This window comes from Spermophilus citellus (assembly GCF_964194105.1).
Source record: "Spermophilus citellus genome assembly, chromosome: 18".
Lineage (NCBI taxonomy): Eukaryota > Metazoa > Chordata > Mammalia > Rodentia > Sciuridae > Spermophilus > Spermophilus citellus.
In genome coordinates, this window is record NC_138200.1 from 63,874,156 (window position 1) to 63,897,997 (window position 23,842).

The 23,842-nt window shown below is 50.7% G+C and overlaps 1 protein-coding gene across 2 annotated transcripts in view; it reads left to right on the plus strand.

Moving 5' to 3' along the window:
• Positions 1 to 23,842, plus strand: part of PLCG2 (phospholipase C gamma 2) — a 128,455-nt gene that overhangs the window by 95,047 nt on the left and 9,566 nt on the right. For both annotated transcript variants that reach the window (XM_081273807.1, XM_081273806.1), the window contains exons 22-31: positions 1,521 to 1,630; positions 4,227 to 4,323; positions 5,532 to 5,598; positions 7,211 to 7,368; positions 10,792 to 10,894; positions 12,045 to 12,254; positions 14,064 to 14,209; positions 15,012 to 15,126; positions 15,880 to 16,047; positions 20,108 to 20,196. In XM_081273807.1, coding sequence (XP_081129933.1) covers positions 1,521 to 1,630; positions 4,227 to 4,323; positions 5,532 to 5,598; positions 7,211 to 7,368; positions 10,792 to 10,894; positions 12,045 to 12,254; positions 14,064 to 14,209; positions 15,012 to 15,126; positions 15,880 to 16,047; positions 20,108 to 20,196 — 1,263 coding nt within the window. The remainder of the gene's footprint in view (positions 1 to 1,520; positions 1,631 to 4,226; positions 4,324 to 5,531; positions 5,599 to 7,210; positions 7,369 to 10,791; positions 10,895 to 12,044; positions 12,255 to 14,063; positions 14,210 to 15,011; positions 15,127 to 15,879; positions 16,048 to 20,107; positions 20,197 to 23,842) is intronic.

Consider the following 23,842-nt stretch of genomic DNA (forward strand, 5'->3'; position numbering starts at 1 on the left):
CTAGACCATTAGCTCTCACGACAGCCCCACGAGGCAGGTTTTATTTTGATGCCCATTTTACAAAGGAGGGAACTGAGGTACCTCAAGGTTAACTGCCAGGAGAGCGGTGGCGTGGCACTGGACTCTGGTCCTGGGCAGGCTGGCTCTTAGCCATTTGACCTGCCATGTGCCTACTTGGGCATCTGGGGAATGGCTGGTTTCTCTGTAGCTTACCGGGACCTCTCTTGCCACCCAGCGGGCTGGAGACTTCCTCCTCATGGAAGCCATGTGGCACTTCCCTCTGCCACAGGCTGCCTCCCACTGAGGCCTTGAGCCCAGCTCTGGTCCTTCTACCTGCCTGGAGGCAGAGTGCCCAGGTAGAGCCTGCTCCATTTGTAGGTGAGGAAAGAAAGGCAGGAGGTCTGGGTGGCCTCCTCTTGGAGGTCCTGAGTTTCTAGAATCCTTGTTGCTTTTTATGGAACATCATGGACTATGGCGACAACCCATGTTGATCCAGTTCTGGGCTCAGGGGCTTACCAACTGTTGACCTTGGGCAGATCACCCAAGGTCCTCTCTCTGTACCCCATTTTCCTCTTCTGTAAAACGGGCATATTACCACTTCTACCTCCCTATTGGGGTGGTTGTGAGAGTTAAAGGAGACACCGTACGTAAAACAGGCTTAGAACAGGTCTTTGACGGGGTGGTAGGCGATTGTCATTACATGCAGTACCTCATTTAACAGTCTCAGCAAACCTGGTATGTAAAATTTTAATTCCAATTTCACAGGTGGGAAAACTGAGCCTTAGCCTTAAATGTAGAGCTAGGAAGGGGCAGAGTGATGAGTGGAACCTGCGTGTCGACACCATTGTCTGCCTTGGAGAGCGGGTTGCCTGCTCCCTGTTCCCATTTCCCTTGGGTGAGAGGAAGGGAAGCCCTAGATCAAGGCAGGCTCTGCCATGAAGACTTTATTGCCACAAGGGTGTAGTTTTGTCTGGGTTTCTGCTTGCCAAGCAGCAGGCATCCAGCAAATTCTTTGAAGAAAGATCGTATCTTAAGTCCTGTCTTGTTCCTGTCAACAAGGGCTGCCCGTCTGAGTTTCATGGAGCAGCACCTCAGCTGTTCCTGTAAAACGTCAGGCCTTGCGGGAGGCTGGTTAGAGGGCCACCCGCCTAGTGAGAACAGTGTGCGGCCCTGGATGGCCCGGACATGGGGCTGTCCTTAACTTCTAGGGGCACCTGGGGCACAGCGATCCTCTGAGGACCTCAGGTGGTGCTTGTGGTGTGCTCTGAAAGTTGTGTCCCCTCTTGTTGAGGAAACCGAGCCATATTGGGTCACACCCAGCTCAGGCCATTGTCAGTGCCTCCCGGGGACATGGGGGCCTTGGCTCCTCTGCAGTGCTGCCCTTTGACCAGCAGGTGGCGCTGTCATCCTGGCCTCTGAAGCCTCCTGCTCCTAAGGGGAGCCTCACAGCGGCCAGTGATGCTGCCTCTTCTCTGCGGCTGTCACCAGGCCTGACCTTTTCCTTCCTGTTTCCCTGAAAGCCTCAGAGAACCGTGAAAGCTCTGTACGACTACAAAGCCAAGCGAAGTGACGAGCTGAGCTTCTGCCGTGGGGCGCTCATCCACAACGTCTCCAAGGAGCCCGGGGGCTGGTAAGGCTGGTGGGGGTGGGTGCCACTCGTCTCTTCTCGTGGTGGCACTCGGGGCTGGCTGACCTCTGCTCCCCTCGTCTGACCTCCTGGGCTGGGTTTGGCCTGCCATGCTCCTGCACTGGGAAGTAGGTAAGCAGCGGTGTTAACGATGACCAGATCTTGCACAGTTCGCATCGTCACATACCGGGTATCACTGCAGTCACAACAGCACTCTGCTAACTGCTTTTACACATTACCAAATCCTCATTGCGATCCTGTGGAGCTGTGCCGGATATTGTCCCCACTTCACAGTGTGGCCAATGAGTCTTCCCAAGGTTACACAGCAACAGGCACTTCCATTACACAAGCCCGTGTGTTATGTCAAATTCAAATTCCTAGGCTATCACTTAGTCCTGTGCTCTGTATTATGGCCCCATCCTAAACTGAGGAGAGTAGGTTTTTAGGGCAGGGGTACCTGGGTTGGCTGAGGTTTAGTTACCTCTTCTCTTCTTTCACCTTGGAAGAAAAATTTGTCGCCTGATGATACATCTCCAGGCAAGTGGTTTCTTACCTGAGAGCAGTAAGAACTCACTGATGACCAGGGGCACTGGCAGAGATTCTAGCACTACATTAGACTGGCATTTCTTCCTCCCAACATGATAGTGAGACCTGACTTTGAAATCCAACAGCAGCTCGTGTTGGGGTCTTACTGTGGTAAGCATTTCCTTTGAAAGCTCATTTGTCCACATGATGGTGAGCTCTGTCGGCACCTGTTTTTTCATGGATGAGGAAACTGAGGCACAGAGAAGTATAGTAAGTTGTCCAGGATCACACAGAAGGTGATTAAAGGGTCCACACTCTAGTTTCATAAGAGTGAGGCCCTTCTCTGGACTTGAGCAAGGGACCTCAGTCCAGGGATTTTCAAATTTGTTTTAAAGCCAGGAGAACCCTCACTCCAGACCAATTGTTACTTGGTTCCTCAGAATAAAAAGCAGGTAACAGTGGAGTTCCCTGTGGAGTGAGGGTTTGGAGCTGTCCTGCAGATGGCTCTGTCCCTGCTGCAGCTCCTGCTTGTCAACAGTGTTGTCCACCTGCCTCTCCCAATGCAAGACTTGGCTTTGCTGGGGTCCCTCCCCTCTGAGTGGCACAACCAGAATTTGGTCTCCTGGGGCTGCGGGTGCTCCCCATGATGCTCCTGAACTTACCTCTGTGGGAGTCCCATTTCTCACTGTGGGCAGATGATGGACTTCTGTGGAGGTGGGGGTACAGCCCAGATAATGACCCCAACTCAGTTTTCCAATTCCAAGGCTTTGGAATGAATGAAGAGATTGGCGTGAGTTCCTTTGGCAAGGGGCCGTGGGTAAGCTGTCCACCAAGGTGTCACTTCTGACTCCTTGATGGCCATAGCGCCACCTATTGTTGGACCAACTTTTCTTCATCCTCCCAGACTAGTTGCTGCAGAGCCAGGGGCACCAAATAATTTATGTCCCAACAGAGATACTTTTGAGAGTGAAGGGAATACTATTGCTAATAATTATTACCTGTCAGCAGGTGGCACTGCTCAGTCCTAGGCAGACGGTTCATGTGGTCACTTTAGATACAGGGTGAACTTTACTGCCTTTACCTGAGATGGGTGTGGAGAAATGAAGGGGAGGAGGGTGTGAAATGGGCTGAGAGCTGGCAGTCACTAGGCCATCGGTGCCATCCGTCTTCACTCTGCCTGTCCAGGCCCAAAATCAAAGTGCTTCCTGTCACCACAGAAGAGATTCGTTCAGCATCAAGAAAGGTCTCGAATAGTGGGGAGGCAGATCCAAGGTCCCACTGCTGACAGCTGGTGGCTGAGTCTGAGGGTCCAGTAGGAGAAAGGTGCACATGAAGGGCCTGGTGGTGTGGCAGGGCAGACAGGCTGCCTGGAGACGTCAAGATGGAGTCCCCGAGTCCCAGGGTGATACTGTGCTGGGCTCTGATTGCCAGACTGGAGTCTGGGTCCTGGAGGCTTTGAGGAGGTGCCGTGTGGCATGGTCAGAAGTCCATGTTGGCACAAGCCCCCTGGCTGTAGGATGGCCAAGCTAGAAGAGACTTGGGAGAATGTGCAGTACCAAAGTCTGATGGGTCTGGCTGGACCACAGGTGTCCTCGGTCTCACATGGGAGCAGTGCTTCAGCTGAAGGGACGGGGACCTAATCGCCCCATTCTACACAGTTGTAGTGAAGCTGGCATTTGATTCAGGGCTGTCTGGCTCCAGAACATTCTTCGTATGGTTTTAATGTCTACATTTGCAGCCCTTCCTGAAACGGTGGGTGCCAGCCAGAGAGGGTGGGTGGTCTGTGGCTTCCACTGAAGCATAGGAGCGCCTGACTTTCCATGTGTTGGACCAAACATCAGCATGGTTGCAACGAGGAGAACAGCGAGCTCCCAGCAACTCACTGGTGATTAAAACAGGAGGCAGAAGCTGCCTTTGAAATCCTCTGCTGTCACATAATGACAGCCCCCTCTGGTCACTTGGCCAGTTGCCGCTTTTCCCCATCACAGCCAGCCAGCAGCTGGGATCTAATGAGCAGTAATGGATTATTAATACCCTCGGGCGAAGGCTCTTGATGCCCTCTGCTTTTATCCAGGTGGAAGGGAGACTATGGCACCAGAATCCAGCAGTACTTCCCGTCCAACTACGTCGAGGACATTTCAACAGTTGATGTTGAGGAACTGGAAAAGCAGGTGAGTCCTGCTGTCCATCATCCTGCCTATGCTGTTTTTTGGGGAGTCCGGAGCCATCGTGGGGCGTGAATTTTGACACGTGCTGGTTGTAGTTTCTGAGATTTGGAATGGGGAAGACAGGGTGACATGGAAATTGGGACTGAACCCAAGTTGTCATGGGTGGAATTCGTTATGACAAGCCAGTCCTACTTTAATCAGGCGGTGCTGGGCTGGAGGCTCTGAATAGGCAGAGAATTCCCACGGGAGGGAAAGTGGCCAAACAGGGATTCTGCCCTTTGCTTCAAGCAGTTTGCCAGTGGAAATCATTGAGCTTGGGCAGCCAGACGTGCAGAGCGGGCTTGATGTGAGGAGTGTGGTGGGCCCAGCTGGTTGGGGAGAGGTCCTCGTGTGGCTTTGCCAGCTGGGTTTCTGTTCCCCAGCCTCTGCCTTGGGCCCAGAGGCTCAGGGAACAGCCACTTTGACTGTGGCTGCACCAGGGTGACATCTTCCTGATGAGGAATGTAGGGGCCCAGAGCATTTATTTCCTAAGGGAGGTGGGAAAATCTGGAAGGGCTTCCTAGAGGAAGGGACATGTGAGCTGAAAAGTCTGGTGGGAGGTAGGCTAAGCAAAGAGGGGGCTGTGAGAGAGCTCCTGCTGAGGTGCAGCCCTCTTACCATGTGGGTCCTGTGTCACTCCTGCCTACAGTCAGTGTGAGCCTGGTGGGGAACGGTGGGGCCGTGTAACCACCAGGTGGATTCACAGGTCTGCCCTCTCTCCTGGCAACAAGATGGTCTCTGTCTCAGCTGGACACTGGATGGTGTGGGTGTGCAGTGGCCGGGAGAGCCAGCTGGTGGGGGCTTGGAAAGATCACAGAGCATAGCTGTTGCTCCCATAGGCCCTGGGAAGCTGCAGAGGGTTCTCGAGCTGGGGTGTCGTAGGCCACAGGGTCCCATTCATAGTATTGTCAGATAATGGGTCTAGGTTTTGAAATCTGTTCTAGGAGTCACAGGCCTTGTTTTTATGGATGGGGAAAATGAAATGCTCACCACTCAGTCCCCTTCATCTCCGAGCTTCGTTATTTAGCTCTCCTGGTGGACGGGTCCTGTAATGAAAACACATTTTAAACGATTCCACAGGCAGTGTCTGCTAAACGGTGTGCTTTGGAAACCGGTTGTCTTTTTATTATTCTTGTTACGACTACCGTGAGTTATGTCTTGTTTCTTCACAGATTATTGAAGACAATCCCTTAGGGTCTCTTTGCAGAGGAATCTTGGACCTCAATACCTACAATGTTGGTACGTGCACTCATTGTCTTAGCAAGTCCCCCAAGGCCTGACCCTGGAACCACCCCAGGCAGACGCTGGCCCTGTGCAGTGGGCACTGATGTTGGCTCCTGCCCTGCATGAAGCCTGGTGCATCTGGGCTGGGCTGGGCTGGTCAGTGATGCGGATGGACCCAGCCAGGCAGTGGGTGCTGAAGTGGAGTCTGACCCGATAAGCTCTTGATGAGTATTAGCTGCTGTCCCCAACGTCATTATTTCAGGAATTGGCTTTTGAAGCTGTTGGCCAGGCCCAGATGAAACGCGGGGTCAGGAGGCTGGGCTTCTAAGGTCAGATCTGCAACTTGGTCGATATGAGATGGCATCCTGACACTTTTCTCTGTTCAGCCAGGGACCAGGAAACCAAGACTACCCACAGGGCGTCTGGGGGAAGTGAGGGTGTGGCCCAGGCCCGGGCTGGTGCAGTGGTGGCAGGGTTGGATCGGCATGGGCTGCTGGAGCTGGAGCTGGCCTGTATTTAGGGGGCTGGTCGCAGCTCCCTCAAAGCGGGGTGCAGGCAGTGAGAGACCTTCTGGGCCGAGGGCCTGGCAGCCTCCCTCTGCTGGAGCACACCGGTTTGTCAGCCTGGGCTTGCTCCCCACAAGGCCCTCGCTGGGGAGGCCTGGTCCCCGAGGGCTCAGAGGACAGTGTCCCAGCACTTTGCTTTCTGCCTGCATCACCTGGTTCTGGTTTCCCCTGGCAACAATCCAGTAGGAGTTTTTGCTGCCCTTGCCAGATGACAGAACCGAGCTCCTTAGTGATCACCACACCTGAGGTCCCCAGGTGAGCTCCTAGGTGCACAGGGCTGGGGGAACTCCCCTTCACACCCCGACACCCTGGAGCATCTGCCTCCCCTCCTGCAGAGCAGGGGCACGAAGTAGGGAGTCGCTACCAGGTCTGATCTTGCCTCTGCCACCTGTGTGGCCTCGCAGTTTCATTCTTCCAGAGCCTCAGTTTTGTCTCCTTAAAATGGACACAACAAGGTAGTGGTGCCCCACGAGGCTGAGATGAGGACCGAGCAAGACACAGTGCCTGTCACTGCCTAGAGTATCGCCTGGCATCCAGGAGCTCAGAAATCTTAGAGCTGATCTTTTTAGGCAGGTCATCTCCCCCTCATAACTATAGGTTTCTTTTCTATAAACACGTGCTCCGTGGAGGCCTCTCTAGGCCTCTGCTTGCTGGCTGACGCTGGCGGTCCCTGATGCTTTGCTGTGGCTTCACTGCCCTGGTGTCTGCCTCCATGTCTCTGTGCTCTGCACTCCTGAGTCCAGGTCTCCCCCTCCTGTCTCTTAATGGAAAACCAGTCCTTGGATTTAGGGTTTACCCCAAACCCAGATGTCTCAGCTTGGAATCCCTCACCGAGCACATCTATTTCTAAATAAGGTTGGGTTCTCAGGGACTGGGGACTTGACGTTGTTTGGACACCACTGCTGAACCCACTAGCCACCTTAGGGCAGGATGTGTGTTGTCCAGTCAGTGCCAGGACAACCCGCAGAGGTGGCTTGGGCTGGTTCCTGGGAAACATCTCGGGCAGCATGCGGTCTGCTCTTCGGGGCTTCTAACGGGACCTTCCTTTCCCTCCCCCCCAGTGAAAGCCCCGCAGGGGAAAAACCAGAAGTCTTTTGTCTTCATCCTGGAGCCCAAGAAGCAGGGTGATCCTCCTGTGGAGTTCGCCACGGACAGGGTGGAGGAGCTTTTTGAGTGGTTTCAGAGCATCCGAGAGATCACCTGGAAGATCGACACCAAGGTAGGCCTCTGCTCACCTGGGCACATGGTGACAGGCAGGGACACTTGAGATGCCTGGGAAGCTGGGCTCAGTCTGAGCTTTCAGAAGACTTGGCATGTGCAGTGTCGCCCCTGCCAACATATCCTACCCAGGAAGTATCGCCTTCCTCTTCCCCGTTTCCTGGTCCTGTGCACCTTTCAAAGCAGCCTAGATCCTTCCACAGCCAGCGATCATGGAGCTCTCCTCCCTGGAACGCAGGGGTGACCAGGACCCACCCTATGGCACATCATCTTCTAGATGGGAATGGGCTTTTTTGGGTTCTTCTGAGCATCAGAACCTGGCTAGAGGGTTTTGGGGTTCTGGGTAGGGACAGCAGGTTTGGAGTCGGGCAGGCTGGACTTTGAATCGTGGCAGGGTTGGACACTGGGCCTCGGCTTTCTTGTCTGCAGAACGAGGAGCCAAATACCTGACTGGTAGGATGAGGTGAGGTAGTGACTGCAGCCCATGATGGCCTTGGTCATCCCTGTGCCAGGATGACGTGGTAGGGCTGCCACATCTCAGGGATGGCATGAGGTGCTCTGCTCTTTCTTGTGGCTACAAAGCTGGCTTGATTCTGAGGAAGATCTCGACCTCTCCAGTCCCCCATGATCTCAGGATGCAGTCCATTCTTGCTCCTCCAAAGTACTTGGAGTGCCCACCTGCCAGCAGCCTGGTAGCCCCTTGCCCTGGTCACCAGGGGTCTGCTGACTCACCCTTTCTGCAGGGCAGTTACCGTCTTCAGAAGGCCTGTCAATAGCATCCTCCTGGCAGGGCCTGCCACTTTTCCTTGTCCTAGAAATTCAGGGGCCTTGTCACACCACCCCTAGTCACTTGGGTGACCTGTGAGCTTGTGGCCAGCAAGTTGGCTTGTTCGCACATTCCCTGATAGGGACATCTCATCTGTCCCCTAGTTACTCAGGTTGGGGGCGCCACCGCCCTGAGGTTCATTTGAAAAATCGTCCCTACCCAGGTGTGTCCTCCTTGCTGGCTCGCTGTCCTCACTGTGATCTGTGTGGTGCCACCTGATGGCACGTCCCTTCCTGAGCAGGTTCTGGTTGGTCTGGGTCCTCTAGCTGAGGATGGAGAAAGCCAGCCCCCAGCACCAGCCTCCTGGGGGAACGCCTCCGTGTGGGCTGGCACAGGGCGTTGACTGGCCCCTGTGCTTGGCGCCTCCTGGAGAAGAGTATGGCTTCACTTGAGGTACCCTGGCCCCTCCCTCTCCTGCCCGTGAAGTTTTCTGAAATTGAGCCTAGCTCTTCAAGGCTGCTTTCTGCCGCCTTTGATCTGTATCCTCTGTAATTGGATTTTACATTTGCTAAAATTTCGTGAGAACAATTTTAGTTTTCTTATTACATTGAGGGGGTTAAAAAAACAGGAGTCGGCAGAGTTGACCGCGTTCTGGCTCCGGCACAGCCGCCCTGTGTGAGGGGCTGGTGTGGTTCTGAGGGGCAAGGCCTATCCCGACCCTCGAAGCCTCGCTCCTGAGCAGGCCTCACGGCTGCCTGGGGACCGACTCAGGCATCTGTCTGTACATGATTTCTGCCGTCTGTCCACACTTTGAGGTGGCCCAGTGGGCAGCACCTTCAGGGCAGAGCGACATTAAGCAATTTTGAAGAAGCAACTGGCATTTCCTCTTGAGCTGGTATTGTCCTGTGAGGCTGAAAATGGGGTAAAGTCCCCCCTTGTCATAGCTGTGCCCCAGGGACATATTCCAGAAGCCCACCTAGGTGTGGCACGCCTACTCACCTTTGTCTAAGCAACCCTGTTGTCAGCGGAGGCAAACAGTGTTATTGCTGGGGTGTCCTGTACCCCCCCCCCCACACACACACAGTGAAGATCGTGCACCAGGAGTGCAGAGCCGGGCTGATGAGGACCTAGCGACCTGAGGTTTGGGAAGGTCCTGTCCCCTGGGAGCATTTGGCTCTAGGCGGGCTGATGTCTTAAGAAGTCACGGCGTGCTCCACTCCTAGTTCCCTCCTCTGGTTGCTTTGTACCCAGGACTCCTGTGAAGCATGGGAAGGGCTGAGTAGAGGAGCTGGGGCGTTTCCTCGGGTACGGACCTGGCATTGCCAGAGTCTGCTTTGGTCGCAGAGTTAACTCAGCACCCTGGTGCAGGTGTCTGCACGGAAGAGCCTGCTGCTTGCCTTTGCTTGCTCACCTGCCTAGGGAGGTGCCTCCTGGGGCCACCTGCATGGCCCCCATTACTGATCCATGAGGCTTCCTCGTTTAATTCCTACAATGGCCCCGTGAGGGAGCATTCCTGTGAGCTTCATTTTACAGTGAGGGGATCTGAGGCTCAGACTGTAGTAATTCTCAGGGCCTGGTTTCCCCTTTCCACTGTTGGAACCACCTGAGCACTTGCTGTCTGTAGGGCCCTCCTGCCAAGGGACTTCCCTAGGGAGTCACCATCTGCACATTAGCATTAAGGCAGGACAATGGAAGAGGGATTGTCGAGGCTGAGCCTGGCAGAAGCTGGCTGGGGCAGAGAGGCGTGGATGCCTTCAGGAGGGCCAGGTCCCTTCCCCGTCCCCATGAAGGCTTCCCAGAAAAGGGAGGACTTGGACAGGCCCAGGAGCCACCAAGGGGTGAGGAGTCTGAGGGTGCTGCTGGGGCTTGGGGACTGGCTGTGAACTGTGGTGCTAGATGTAGGGGCAGTTTAGTGACATCTTCTCCAGGGACTTTGGGTCCCTGCTCTTAAGCATCTGGTCTTGACATCAGCTGGCTGTGTTTCCTCGGGTAAGCTGTTTAACCTCTCTGTGTACATGGCGATAATTTCTGCTTCTTGACATTTGTGGATCAAATAATATCCATCATGCCTGGAGCTGAGCACCACCCCATGGTGACTGTATTAAATATTCTCTTACGGTTCCCCCAGGCCAGGGAGAGGCTGATAGAATCTGAGGGGCCAGGTGTGGGGTGAAGTGAGCAGCTCATCCTTACCTGGGTAGAGTTAGATCGAGCAGTGGACCTTCTGGGAAATGCCGCCTGGGCCCTGGGGAGAAAGGAGAGCCCTCTGGATGGAGCCAGGATGGGCAGAGCTGGAGGCACGCGTGCTGGAGCTGGCCCACAGGGTGCACAGGGTGAGGAGATCTGGAATTGATGAACTACCACTGGTTTCAGGGGAGGGGTGGGGTGAAAGGCAGGGGGAACAAGAAAAGAGAGGTAGTGTCAAAGAGGTGTCCCCCCTGCCAGCCAGGCCCCCATCTACTTGAGAGAGCTGTGGCCAGGACTGGGCTGGACACCAAATCTGGGTGGAAGCTGCTTGTGGAGGAGGGGCAGGGCATCTTCAGAACAAGAGAACATTCAGCTCCATGGAAGGTCTGAGCAGGCAGGAGGGGCCCAGTGGCTTGGGGTTGCTGGGGTGCCGTCTTGCGGTTGCAACTAAAGATGGTGGCGTTGGAACAGGAGAACAACCTGAAGTACTGGGAGAAGAACCAGTCCATTGCCATCGAGCTCTCGGATCTGGTTGTCTATTGCAAGCCCACCAGCAAGACCAAGGACAACTTGGGTAAGGCCCTCCCCGCGACTCCCCGGCCATGAGCAGGGCTCCCTGTGGAATCTGATGCTCCAGGGCAAAGCGTTTCCTGCTGGCTCTTGACTGCTCCTGGCAGAGGCCTGACTCCTTTGTCCTCGGCCCCTACCTGGAGGGCAGCCACTGTAAAAAATGACCATGAATGTGGTGATTGAAAACAGCACACATCTGTTGTCACACAGTCCTGGAGGCCAGACGTCTGAGGCCACTGTCACCAGGCCAAAACGAAGGTGCCAGGGGCTGCAGTCCTTCCAGACCCCCAGGGGGAGTCCATTTCCTGCTTTGCACAGTTTCTGGTGGCTTCTGGCCTTTGGCCTTCTCCTCCTGGTGAGCGCAGCAGGCCCCCCTGGATGATCCAGCAGGGTCTCCCTGTTCCAAGCTCCTCAGCCACATCTGCACCGTCCCTGCTGCCCTTTAACAGCAGATTCATAGGTTCTGGGGCTGAGGTCCTGGGTGGGCCAGGGACCACTGTTCAGCCGACCTCGGAGAAATTACAAAGTGGATCTTCACCAAATTCTCCATAGCAGGCGGGTCCCAGCCCTCCAAGTCCAGGGGAAGATGCTGAAGTGCAGGATGGGCCCGGCCAGGTGTAGCCAGTTTCCTTCTGGTTGTCCCACCCCTGCTGGGTGGGAGCAAGTGAGGTGACATGTCCACACCCTCCCACCTCACCTTTCCTTTCACCAGTCCAGGCACTCCTTCCCGTCACATCCCGCCCACAGGCGGTACCATTTGGTTCTCACTCCTCTACGATGCGGGGGTTTGTGCTACTTGTGTCTCTGGCATCCTGAGGAGAGAGCCCATCTCTGCATATTTCCTTCCCAAGACCTGCACCTTCCTGCTGCTGCCCACACACCTGCTCCTCATTAGTGCTGTGTGCTTCAAGGATCTCGTAGTTTTAATCACCAATTGTCATACATCTAGTATGAAAGACGAGGTTCCTTTTTATTGTGCGGGGCCCCTGAGGGAGGAGTCCACAGCAGCATTTCATCACTGCCCGAAGCGTCCTGTTGAGGGACTTCTGGCTACCTTTCACCACCTGAGCACCCACCCATGGCAGCAGGTATTAGGAAAATGTGTGAGCGAGACCTGCGAGAGTGAAGTGCCATCCACCCACCTCTGTCCGCAGAAAACCCTGATTTCCGGGAAATCCGCTCTTTCGTGGAGACGAAGGCAGACAGCATCGTCAGACAGAAGCCCCTCGATCTCCTGAGGTATAACCAAAAGGGCCTGACCCGCGTCTACCCGAAGGGACAGAGAGTTGACTCTTCAAACTATGATCCCTTCCGCCTGTGGCTGTGTGGCTCCCAGATGGTGGCACTCAACTTCCAGACCCCAGGTAACTGGAGGGCAGCCGGGGGCCAGATGGTGGCCGCATCATTCCAGGCAAAGTCAGCTGGGGGCCAGTGATGTGTCTTAGTAACCGCCAGGGCTCAACCAGAATGCCAGTGAATGCAGAGCCCAGCAGCTGAACGGAAGGGCGGGCACTCGTGGCCACTGGCCGTGTGATCACGAGTCTAGCTTAAGAGAAAGAGCTGTCTTAGCTTATATAATGAAAAAGTCTAGGAGCCGACTTGTAGCTTCAGGCTTACAGGATCCAGGTGTGCAGTGGCCATCTCGGGGGCTCTCTCCGCTTGGCCATCCCTCTTTGAGGACTTCATGCTCACTCTCCCCTCCAGCGGTATTCGGCTGCCAGGGAAAATCAACATACACAGACTTAAATCATAGTGCTTTCGCTCCTTACATTCTCTTCATCACCACTGAGTGGAACTGTCACTTAACAAGCCTCCCACGGAGGTACATCTAAGCCATTGCCCATCCTTGGCTCTTAGAGGGAGCATTGCCTTTTGGACCCTCGAGTGAGCATCATTCAGATGCAGGTGCACATCTGTGGGGCAAGGGTCTCAGAAGGACTGGGTGGGGCACCTGCACTTGTGTTCTCATTTGATATGCTTTACCTGCAGAAAACCACTGAGCACCTGTGTGGGGTTGTGCCTGAGCTGAGACCCTTTGCAGACAGTGCCTCCCTAGAGACAGTGGAGAGAACACAAATGGGTGAAAGTATGAATTCATGTTTTTGGCATAACTTCACCAGGGTCAGATTTTTTTTTTTTTTTTTTTTGGTACTGAGGATTGAACCCAGGGGTGCTTAACCACTGAGCCACATACCAGCATGTTTTATTTTTTGAGACAGGGTGTCACTAAGTTGCTTAGGGCCTTGCTAAGTTGCTGAAGCTGGCCTTTAACTTGCCATCCTCTTGCCTCAGCCTCCTGAGCCACTGGAATTACAGGTGTGTGCTATTGCACCCAGCACCAATGTAATTTTATTGGGCTTTTTAATTTTTGCCTGCTGATAAGTGAAAACTGATATTATCCTGTAGATAATTAAATCTGCTCTTTCAGGCATTTCTCCTACCAGTGATGATGTTAATCTATTTTTCACTTACTTAGGGAGAATTTGCATTTTTTTCATGCATACCATTCATGTGATTTATCTAATGTGGTAGGTTTTTATAGCATATATTTACCACAGCTCTTAAGAGGCTAAAGGTTTATATGTATTTATTTGCTTGTCATTTGAAGTAAAGTGATTTAACTTTTTTTCTTTTTTGTACTTGGGATTGAATCCAGTGGGGCTTTATTGCTGAGCTACATCCCTCGTCCTTTTTTAAATTTTGAGACAGGGTCTCACTACATTGCTGAGGCTGGCCTTGAACTTGCAATCCTTCTGCCTCACACTTCTGAGTCACTGGAATTACAGGCATGTGTCACCCCACCCAGCTAAAATGATTGATTTCACTGTGATGCAGTTTGTTTTTTCTTTGTAGATATTTTGAGCTTCCAATTTTTAGCCTTTTTTCCCTGTCGTCATTTTGCGGTGCTAGGGATGGAAGACAGGGCTTTGCCTATGCTAGGCAAGTGCACTAACCCTGAGCTACACCCAGCCCTGTTTTAATCATCTGTGGTCCTACTGTCATACTTGGAAAAGTGTTCCTACGTCTGACATCGTCTTTTAAGTCACGTACCCATTGGAATGGCTGCCCCAAGTTGTCTAGGAGAGCGGCACACCGCTTCCCAGACAGCACCCCCAGCCCAGGGCCATGTCCCTGAGCGGCCTTACATCGTGCTCGCTCGGCTGTCCTTGCAGATAAGTACATGCAGATGAACCACGCGCTGTTCTCGCTTAACGGGCGGACGGGCTACGTCCTACAGCCGGAGAGCATGCGGACAGAGAAGTACGACCCTATGCCACCGGAGTCGCAGAGGAAGATCCTGATGACTCTCACTGTCAAGGTAGAGCCCTCCCGGGGGCTGGGCCCATGCTGCACTGGAGGCCCAGAGGGCATCTGGGGGCGCAGTCCCCTCTAGAGTGCTGTCCTGGGAGGAGGGGATCTCCTTAAATCCAACCCAGTGAATTTCCCTGGTCCTCAGCGGGAGAGGCATGAATCTCTCCTGGGTGAGGTCAGCCTCTGGCCATGAAGAGAGAGAAAGGCCATGTGGACATGTCTACGGGTCTCAACCCAGGAGAGCTTGTACCCCTGTGGGCCAGTTTTAGGGGTCAAAGTTTTCTTAATTTAACCCAATTTTCAGACAATGTGTTGTTTTTTTCTAAGAGTTTTTGGAAAGTCGAGAAGTGGATTGCATTTCTCATGAGATTAAGGAAGAAAAAGTGAAATGCATGCCACCTAAGGTCTTTGCATAATAGGGTGCCCTGCTCTCCTCTGCCCTGTCTCAGTTCTGGGACACCCAGCCTCGGTAGGTGCCCACCTGGCATGAGTGTGCATACCTGTGTGCTCAGGGAGACCCACCTGTTGGGTCAGATGACAAGTGGCTTGGTTCAGACTTCTCCTTCCACCTGGGAACCCCGCAACTCTCCACCTCACTTCCTTGTTTCCCAGCGGGAAGCAGTGATGGTGGGCACTCTGGAGCCACACCCTAAGGGGTTGCTATGATTCTCCTGTGGATGAGGCTGGCTTTGAACTTGTGCAGCTGGACTCTAGACTCAAACAAAGCCCACGCCTGGCTGACATGTGGGACAGGCTCAGCTGCTCATGGGCGGACCTGGGGGATCAACCTGCTTACCTTGGTGTCCTAGGTTCTTGGTGCCCGCCATCTCCCCAAGCTTGGGCGCAGCATCGCTTGTCCCTTCGTAGAGGTGGAAGTCTGTGGAGCCGAGTATGACAACAGCAAGTTTAAGACGACGGTCGTGAGTGAGTAGCCTGGGCCTTTCCTGAAATGCCACCCAGTTGGATCACATGCACATGCTGTCCCCAGGGGACTCCGAGTGCACTTTGTGGTTTAGCCTTTTTCTGTGCCCCTCTTGTCCACCATAGTTCTGGGAGGGGAGGGGAAAGGCAAGACCACTTTCCTAGTGCACTGGACCTAGAGCTAGTGCTGTGCCTCTGCCTTGTGACACTAGGTGGGTTTCCTCTGTGACAACCCAGACCTGACACACCTGTGGATTGAAGGCTAAGAAGCAGAGTGGGGGGACTTGGGGACACATGTGGCTGACTTGGCACCATTCAGTCTAACTAGGGTAACCTCAGCCATAGAGGGCAGGAAGGACCTGTCAATTATGGGCCTTTTAAGAGCAGAATCACTGTCCCTGGCCAAAGGCAGCCTACTGCATGACTGGATACTGACCACGTGGCCTTTCTAGAGGTTAGGTCCTCCCTGTCAACTCTAGAACACGCTCTTCAGCGACCCCCAGCCCACTCCCCTTACTGGACAGAGGCCACTTCTCACCTGTGTTTCTTCCAGCCTCCTGCTCCCATCATAGGAGGTGAGGTGGGAGATGTGCTCTCTTCCTCTGTCCCTGAGGGCCACACCCACAACTGCGGCTTGCCCACTGGGAAACGGGGGGAAAAAACCAAACCTGAAGATGATGGCTCGGATCTTCGTGCAGATGTGTTCCAGGAGGGCGGTGCGAATGCAGCCTCTGACGAGCTTTGGTCTCCTTGCAGATGACAATGGCCTCAGCCCTGTCTGGGCTCCATCGCAGGAGAAGGTGACATTTGAAATTTATGACCCAAACCTTGCATTCCTGCGCTTTGTGGTTTATGAGGAAGACATGTTCAGCGACCCCAACTTCCTGGCTCATGCCACGTACCCCATTAAAGGCATCAAATCAGGCAAGAGGCATTCTAATCAAGAAACTTAATTTGGGCCAGAATTGTTCTTTGATCTGTGCTGCTTGCTTTAAAAAGAATGAAAAAGCATTTTACCTGGTTTTGATTAAATTGGTGCAAAACTGATTGGGTGGCTTGGAGCTGGGCCCCCTTTGAACATTTATTTCATCCACAGGTGGGAGGCAAAGGGTGAGATGGGGGGCTGTGTCCTTTAAGACTCTCATGTGCAAACTGGAGTATTAGTCTGTCATTGAACTGGTGCTGTTGCCTGAGCTCCCTGGCTGGGATTTAGTGACTGATGGGAGCTCAGTCTTAGGTCCAACTCTCCTGGCCTTCAGAACTCACCTTCCTTTTATAAAATTGGAGTGTTGTTAATTTTCCTTCATGCTGAACAAAACCCCTTCATGGGTAGAGAAGGGTCATTTTGTGTTTGTCTGGGACCAGGTCAAGCTGGGTACTGAGACTGCCCATTGAGTCTCAAATGCTCAAGCCCCTCAATGCAGCTGCCAGAGTCCTGGTGGGCAGGGGCTGTGGCCCAGGAGCTCAGGGCTGATCTGTAAGATGGCTGTCTTTATGTGGAAGGCAGTTTCTCTAATCTCCTTTCCTGCGGGATTCTGTGTATGAGGTTTGACAACCAGGTATCCACTGGATGTTGAATTTCTTCCTTGCCCTTCCTGGGTGTTTCTGATGAATGAGAGGTAAGATTGGAAACCCTCTTAAAGTCACTTTTCCCTCTTTTCTAAGAAACATTTTTCAAGAGAAAGATGTTACTATCATTTTAGTCATTTATATTAAAAAATACAGTCTCTTGGTGTTGTTGGGAAACTTAGGCCACTTATAGAACTGGACTGGGTGTTGTTATTAAACTTGGAACACATCACGTGTTCTTGAACTTCTCCTTGTCTTCATATCATAAATCTGGCCTTTTCTTCCACTGGGTACTAGCCCAGCTTCTGAGTAGCAGGCATACTGGGGCCTCTAATCAGCCCAAGAATCTGCATGTTTGGTCAGCTCCTCAAGTGGCTTTTGGATGACACTGAGAAAACTGCGTGGGGCCCAGGCTGCCCATCTTACACTGAGGAAACCAGTCCCTAAGCAAGTAGGTTGAACAAGCATTTCAGAAAATGTTTAAACCCTCTGCTTTCATAATTTAATGCCTATTCATTTGTAAGTCCCAGAGGCCTGATATTTGGCAGCCCTTACTGGGTAACTTGCAGATCCTGTGAACTATTTTAAACCTAGCAGTTAAGCTGCGATGCTGTAATTTGCCATGTGCTTTGTTTGGATTAGCCTCATCAAGAAGGCTTAGGAATGAGGCAGGAGGTATAGATTTTGGTAAATCCTAACAGTCCTAATGCCATAATGGATTTCTTTTTATGCTAACTGTGCCTACCATTCCTGACCGTACTGCTACCCCTTGTTACTCTGATGTCCTCCTAAGGGATGGGGCAGGAGCCTGTACTCTCTCCCAGTCCCCTGGGGAAAGGTCAGAATGGATGGAATTTCCTCAGTGTCCCGGCCAAAGTACAGTCCACCTAGACAATGACTAAATTGGAGATGTAAAGAAAGAACAAAATCTCAAGGACGATTATATAGATGTGACCCTCCCCTAACTGAGATACACCGGGGACCTCCTTACTCTCCTTGCCAGCTCCTAGTAGCACCTGATGCATCCATATTCATGGGAGGAATAAAACAAAATGAGTAGTGCCTCTGGGCATGAGGCATCGAGGGCCTTCTGAACTCGAAAACGAGCTTGGCACGATGTTGTGAAGGATGCATTTAAGCCTTTCACCAGCTGGGGCTCGGGGAGGAAGGAAACACCAGTTATTGCATTAGGCACCTTAATGTCTTTCTCTTTTAATCCTCATAGTAATCCTACAAAAGGGATTTTGTTGTGTTTGCCTTTAAAATCTGAGCACTTTGTGAATTAACTAGTTCAAGGTTGCAAGACCAGAGCTAGGACTCCCCCTCCCCCTAATTCCTCCTATGCTGCCTCTTGAGTCCTCTTACTGCCACTGGGTGCTTACAGCCCCAAACACTGACCTTATTTTAAAAGATGTCATGATTTCTCTTTCCTCTGAGATATAACGCAAAAGAATAAATTCTATTTTTGGTGAAATTGAGGAACACCTTTCATCATCCTTAACTCCAGTGTATGAGAAGAGCTCCCAGTGCATCATAGCGACAGTGGGCACTGAGCAGGATTCGGGGGGGGGGTCTGGAGACAGCTGGTCTGGTGCAGAGCTCCTGCTGCTGGACTCAGAGGCACAGGTGGAGTGTCTGAGTGGCTTCCTGCTCGGAACCATGCTATTGGAGTGCACGGGGTACCTGACCGCCTCCTGGAGCACCCAACAGATGTCAACACTAAACTGACTTCTTCCCTGTCATCAGTAGACTGTAGCTCATGGTAAATGCAGAATCTTAGGCCTCCAAGTCAGAATCTGCCTTTGAACAAAATTCTCAGGGACTCACATCTGGAGTAATGACAGCTGCAAGGTAGGAATTCTGTGATCTGCTATCCAGGCAGAAAATCTACAAGTCAACATCACCCATAAGGTAAAAACCAGAACCTCTCTACAGCAGAATCCAATGAGACCAATGTCCTCAGAATCCTACAGGGAAGACTGTGACCTGAGAATTTTATACCCACTCAAACTGTCACTCAACTGTAAAATCAGAGTCGGCTTTTGAACATAACCAAGACATCCACAGTGAGCACTGTACAATTTAAGTTTGTGCATTTCATTATGTGTAAATTTTATATGAGAAGAACAATACAAAGTAATACTGGGCTCTGGTTAATGAGATGCATTAAGGGGAAAGTGGTTGGGTAAATAGTGAAAGGTTAGTGGTAGAATCTAGGTGCGTGGTATACAAATGTTCCTTGTATTATTTTAACTTTTCTGCATATTTAAAAACATTTATGATAAAATGTTGGAAAAATATAACAGTCTCCTTTTGTGGGAGAATTATGGTTATAAAATGGAATGCAAATACCACAAATGATATCAAGGGGGGAGAAATGTTATCTTTACCCAAATTAGGGGAAGAGAAAGAAAGGTTGGGATGGGTACCTCTGCCCTCTTCCTGAGTGGCGGAAAGTGAGAGAGTCGGTTGATATTGTTAAAAAGTCGTAAATTGATTGATAGAGCACATTTTGCACTGAGAAATGAGCCGAAACTTGGGGGGAAGAGTGTGGGTTCCCTAGCTAGGCATTGCTCATCCTGGAGCATCAGTAAATACAATGTAATTAAAAAGCTTTGAAGACAAATCGGGGCCACAGAGTGGATCCCTAAATTACGTTAAATGGAAACTTTAAGGTCCTATTTATTTGTGACTTAAAAGAAGCACAAACTCTGCACTGACCATCTTGGGAAAGAGTTAACAATGGTTTGTTCTAGGAAGTGGAGCATCTGGGTGGGAGCGAGCTCTATTTTACTGTGCACTCTTTCATACTACTTAATTAAAACAAGGAAACCAACCCTCCCAATGAGCTGACTTAGACATTACTTAATGGGGTGAGAGGAGATTCAGCTCCAACTCCTCCCAATCCTAAGTAAAAAGAAACATTAAAAGGACTGTCAAACACAGGTCTTAATGGTAAACAGGGAATGGCTGCCGGAGGAGGATGATCAATACTGCCATGAGCTACCAAGGGACAGGAAGATTGGAAATCTTTAAAGATAAAACACACCCCCCCATCCCGTGCCTTGTAAAAGCCTATATGGAGGACAGGGGCTGTGGATTCATTGCTCCTTGGAGTCTTTAAGGAATTGAACCATAGCTGCAGTCACTCTAAAGTCAACACAGCGTGTTCTATGGGCTTTAATGCCTTCTGAATGAATCCTTTTCATTTCTAGATGGCAGATACTTAACTTTGCTTCCTGTGTGGACCTGTCTGTCGAGACTTCTAGCCTCTATACCCAACCCTCAGGGGGTACTGTAGCCCCCGCATGGGGCACTGACCTCCCTGTTCTTGGGGCATACGATCTCTGGGTACCCCCAAGAAGCCACGATCGGACATTAATTCCTGCCTTTGCATTTCCCCATCCTGTTGCAGGGTTTAGATCTGTTCCTCTGAAGAATGGGCACAGCGAGGACATCGAGCTGGCTTCCCTCCTGGTTTTCTGTGAGATGCGGCCCGTCCTGGTGAGTAGAGAAGCACCAGCGAGTCACGGGGGTGGAAGTGGCTCATGATCATTGTTGGCTGATGAACTTAAGACCATTGAGACTCAGCTAGCCCAAGCACGAGACGTCATAAAAGACATCATCTAATTCTGCAGAGGTCCTGGGTCTTTCCTCCTAGAATTCTATTTCTCAGAGAATGCTGCACAATTCTGAGAATAGGCAGTGTAGTTGGACAGGTGATGGTCCTTGGAAGTTCCTCAGCTGCCTTTCACCAAGAAGAACCTGGCTCTTCTAGAGAAGCTCATCTTTCTGGGTGCTTTTTTTATTGGTCTTGGGTCATCCCTTCAAAGGATCTGAGAATATCCAACAAGGATCCTCCTTGGCCAGTCCTGGGGAAGGAGCTACATGGATTCCCAGCTCCTTTTGCACCCCTCTACTACTGGAAGCACCTTCCTTTTGGTCCCCTTGGTTTGCCAAAACTTTGGAGATTCTTGGGTCTCTCCTTTGAAGAACCAGTTTGGGTGGGCTTGGCAGAAAGGTCTTGGCCTCACTGAATGGCATTAAAGGATATGAAAGGTTTTCTCAGGACAAAGGGGTTAAGAACAGAACACCAAACTCTGGGTAGATGGGGCTTGGGTTCGATGGTAGAAGACCTGGAAATGTATTGTGATTCTGGAGCTTCAGAGTCTTTGTGGTGGCCTCTTCCATAGATGCAGACCCATGTATGGTAAATGGTTTTTATAATGCCTGATCTGTAGTCAGTGTGTTCCCCCAAGGTCTTCCCATCCATCACAAAACACAAAGCTCCACCAAGGGCCAGGTGAGTTCTTTGATCCCTCAAGTTCTCTTTGGCTAAGCTAAAAAAACAACACACACACACACAAAAAAACCGTGGGCCTGGACCTCAGTGGTTGAGATGGGCTGGTCCTGCCCCCAGACACTCCTCATATTTGCTCAACCTGTATTTTCTGGGTAGAGTCCATACCCTGTGGTGTTATTCTTTGGCTATAAGAACTAGCCAGTGATTTGGTAATTGCTGGTTTGGCAACTTTCAGAATATAGCTGAAAGCCTTTAAATGGGGAAGGTGAGGGGTGCTTTTTAACGGCCATAGTTATAGCCCATGCAGTAAAAATTCATGAACTTGACTGAGAGGTGAGAACATCAGGCTGCTTTGCATAGCTGTTTCCCTGTGCTCAGTTTTTTTTCTGCAACCTTGGTAGTTTTCCACTCCACAGCATTTCAGAAGCATCGAGATGAAAGAGAATACAGACAGGAGCAGAGACATAAAGGCCCAGTGCCTGGGGCCAGAGACCCTCAGCCAGGGGCACGACGTTTTGTTGGTGTAAAGTAATCTCATGATGATGAAATTCTGTCTTAAGAGAGTTTCTATTATACATCCCCTTATCCTCTTATCTTGAAACAGAATTTAAATGTTGAACTGTAATGTTTATATGGAAACTAGTTTTCACTTGAACCTTAAATTATGGGCCAAAAAAATCAACTGCCATGATTCTTTCTGTAATAGAAAGGCTTGGTCAGGAAAATTTATATAAAGACCTCCCCCTCCCCGTACCAGGGCTAGTGAATTAGCCAACAGACCCTGCCTGGTTGAGAATTCCTAGTTCTTCAATTTCTCCTCTTTTGGAGTGAATCATGCATTTCTTAATTTATCATTGAGACTGGGGTATTTATTAAATCTATTGAAAGATTTAAGCCAGAATTCTTGTTTTGTATAAATGGTTTAAAGAAATTGCCACAAAACCCCAGCCTAGACTGTGGGAAGTGTGTATTTTTATAATTAGAGGGAGAGGGGGACACAGAAAGGGACAGGGGTCTGTTTGCGTCCTTCGTTTCTTAGTCATATATCTTCCTTATGTAGCACAATACAAAAATTCATGTTTATATGTACAGGAGCTGGTGGCACCCCCCCCCCCCCATCCTCAGACAACCCAAACTATATCTAGACAGGTCACTTGTTCCTTGGTGGCAAAGTCACCACTGCTTTGAAGTGAGATTAAAAGCACTTTCATACTGTCACCCAGTCTTCACAAACACTCAATGACATCAATGAACGTGAGCTCTGTGTTCTTCCACGTCAGGCATTTGGGTGCCACCTGGTTACAACAAGGCCACCAAGCCTGTCTTTATGTGGTTTCCTTTTCTTTCAAGTCTGAATTATTTGCTTAGGACCCATTAATTTAGCGGGATGGTGGAACTGGGGCCCTCAACTGAAGCCTTGAGCAGGTAAGTGAAGGCCTTTGGTCTGGTTAAGCTGCCCCGTCCAGGTCCTGGACTCATCCCTCTGTGCCCTGGGGAGGGAACAGCACTGCCCATCTGCAGATGCTTCGCAGAAAGGCCAAGTGATAGCGCTGGGTTGAGGTGGTGGCAGGAAAGTGTGTGCTGAGACTGCTCTGCAAAGCCTGCGTAAACAAGCCGGAACCGTATCATAAATAATTTAAGTGATTAGGTATCACCAGCAGCAGAGAAAATTAGTATATTTAAAAGAAACTCTTGTTTATCCAGATTTGCATTCCTTGATGAGGGAAGCTTAATGCACAGCGGCTGCTGGGGCTTTGGGTTGGGGTTCCCTGTGGAAGCTCTCAGATCTGCTCTCTGAACACGTTGTTGTAGAGGGGTTGTCTGAGTGTGTGCGGATATCATTCAGCTGCTGGCTCTCAAGGTTTACTTAATCCTACATCTGTCACCTGGTTCTGTGCCACTTGGCATTTCCATCCACACTGAATGAGGGCCTTTCTTGGAAGTCAAACTGGGCTGCACTTGGTAGGCCCGGGCTCTCTCCTTGATGGCCAGGGCCGAACATCGTTTTATTTATCATTATATCCTCTGATGCCAGGGAGAGACTTGGGTAAACAACCTCTAGCAAGATTTGTCTGAGCAAGTGATTGATCCAGTGAGGGCTGAGAAGGAGTTTACTCATAAAACATTTGCTGAGACAGAGTTTAAAGCCCTAGAAAACTGTCAATAAGCACTTTAAGCCCCTTCTGAGGAAGCCATTTACATGTCACAATTACTTTATCAATTCTCAGTCCTTTACTTTGTTAGCTGTATATATGGTTTATACAGAGTATTTTTAGTACCATTTTATTACCTACTATATTTAATTTGAGAACTAGGGTAAAAAGGAGGAGGATGGGGAAAAAACCCATCAACGGCCATTATATAACCACTATTAGCACCCTGCTGTATTTCCTTTGCCTTGTAATTTTTTGCATATAATATTTCTGCAGTTGGATTCACGCATGTGCCCTCTTTCCACTTCAGATGACCTTAAGCACTTTTTCTGTTAGGATTTTCAAAGCCATTGATGCCTGTTTCATCAGCTGAAGATCCTAATTCACTTAGCCACTCTCCCACCGATGGACAGTTTGGTTGTTGGCAGTTTATAAATAATAAAGTCCTCATGAACCATTTTTTAATTAAAAATTATTCCCTAAGGCTAGATATTTAGTAATGGCATAATAGATCAAAGAAAAAAGGGCCATTTTCTGTGATACATGTTGAATTGTTCTCTGAAAGGTTGATGTTTTATATTCATTCTTGCCTTAATTGGAAGGGACCTCCACTCAACTGATCTAAACTGGTCAGATTCAGAAAAATAGGACTAGGCAAGGCAGGGAAGCCTGAATGTCCTTCCTTATCCTCACA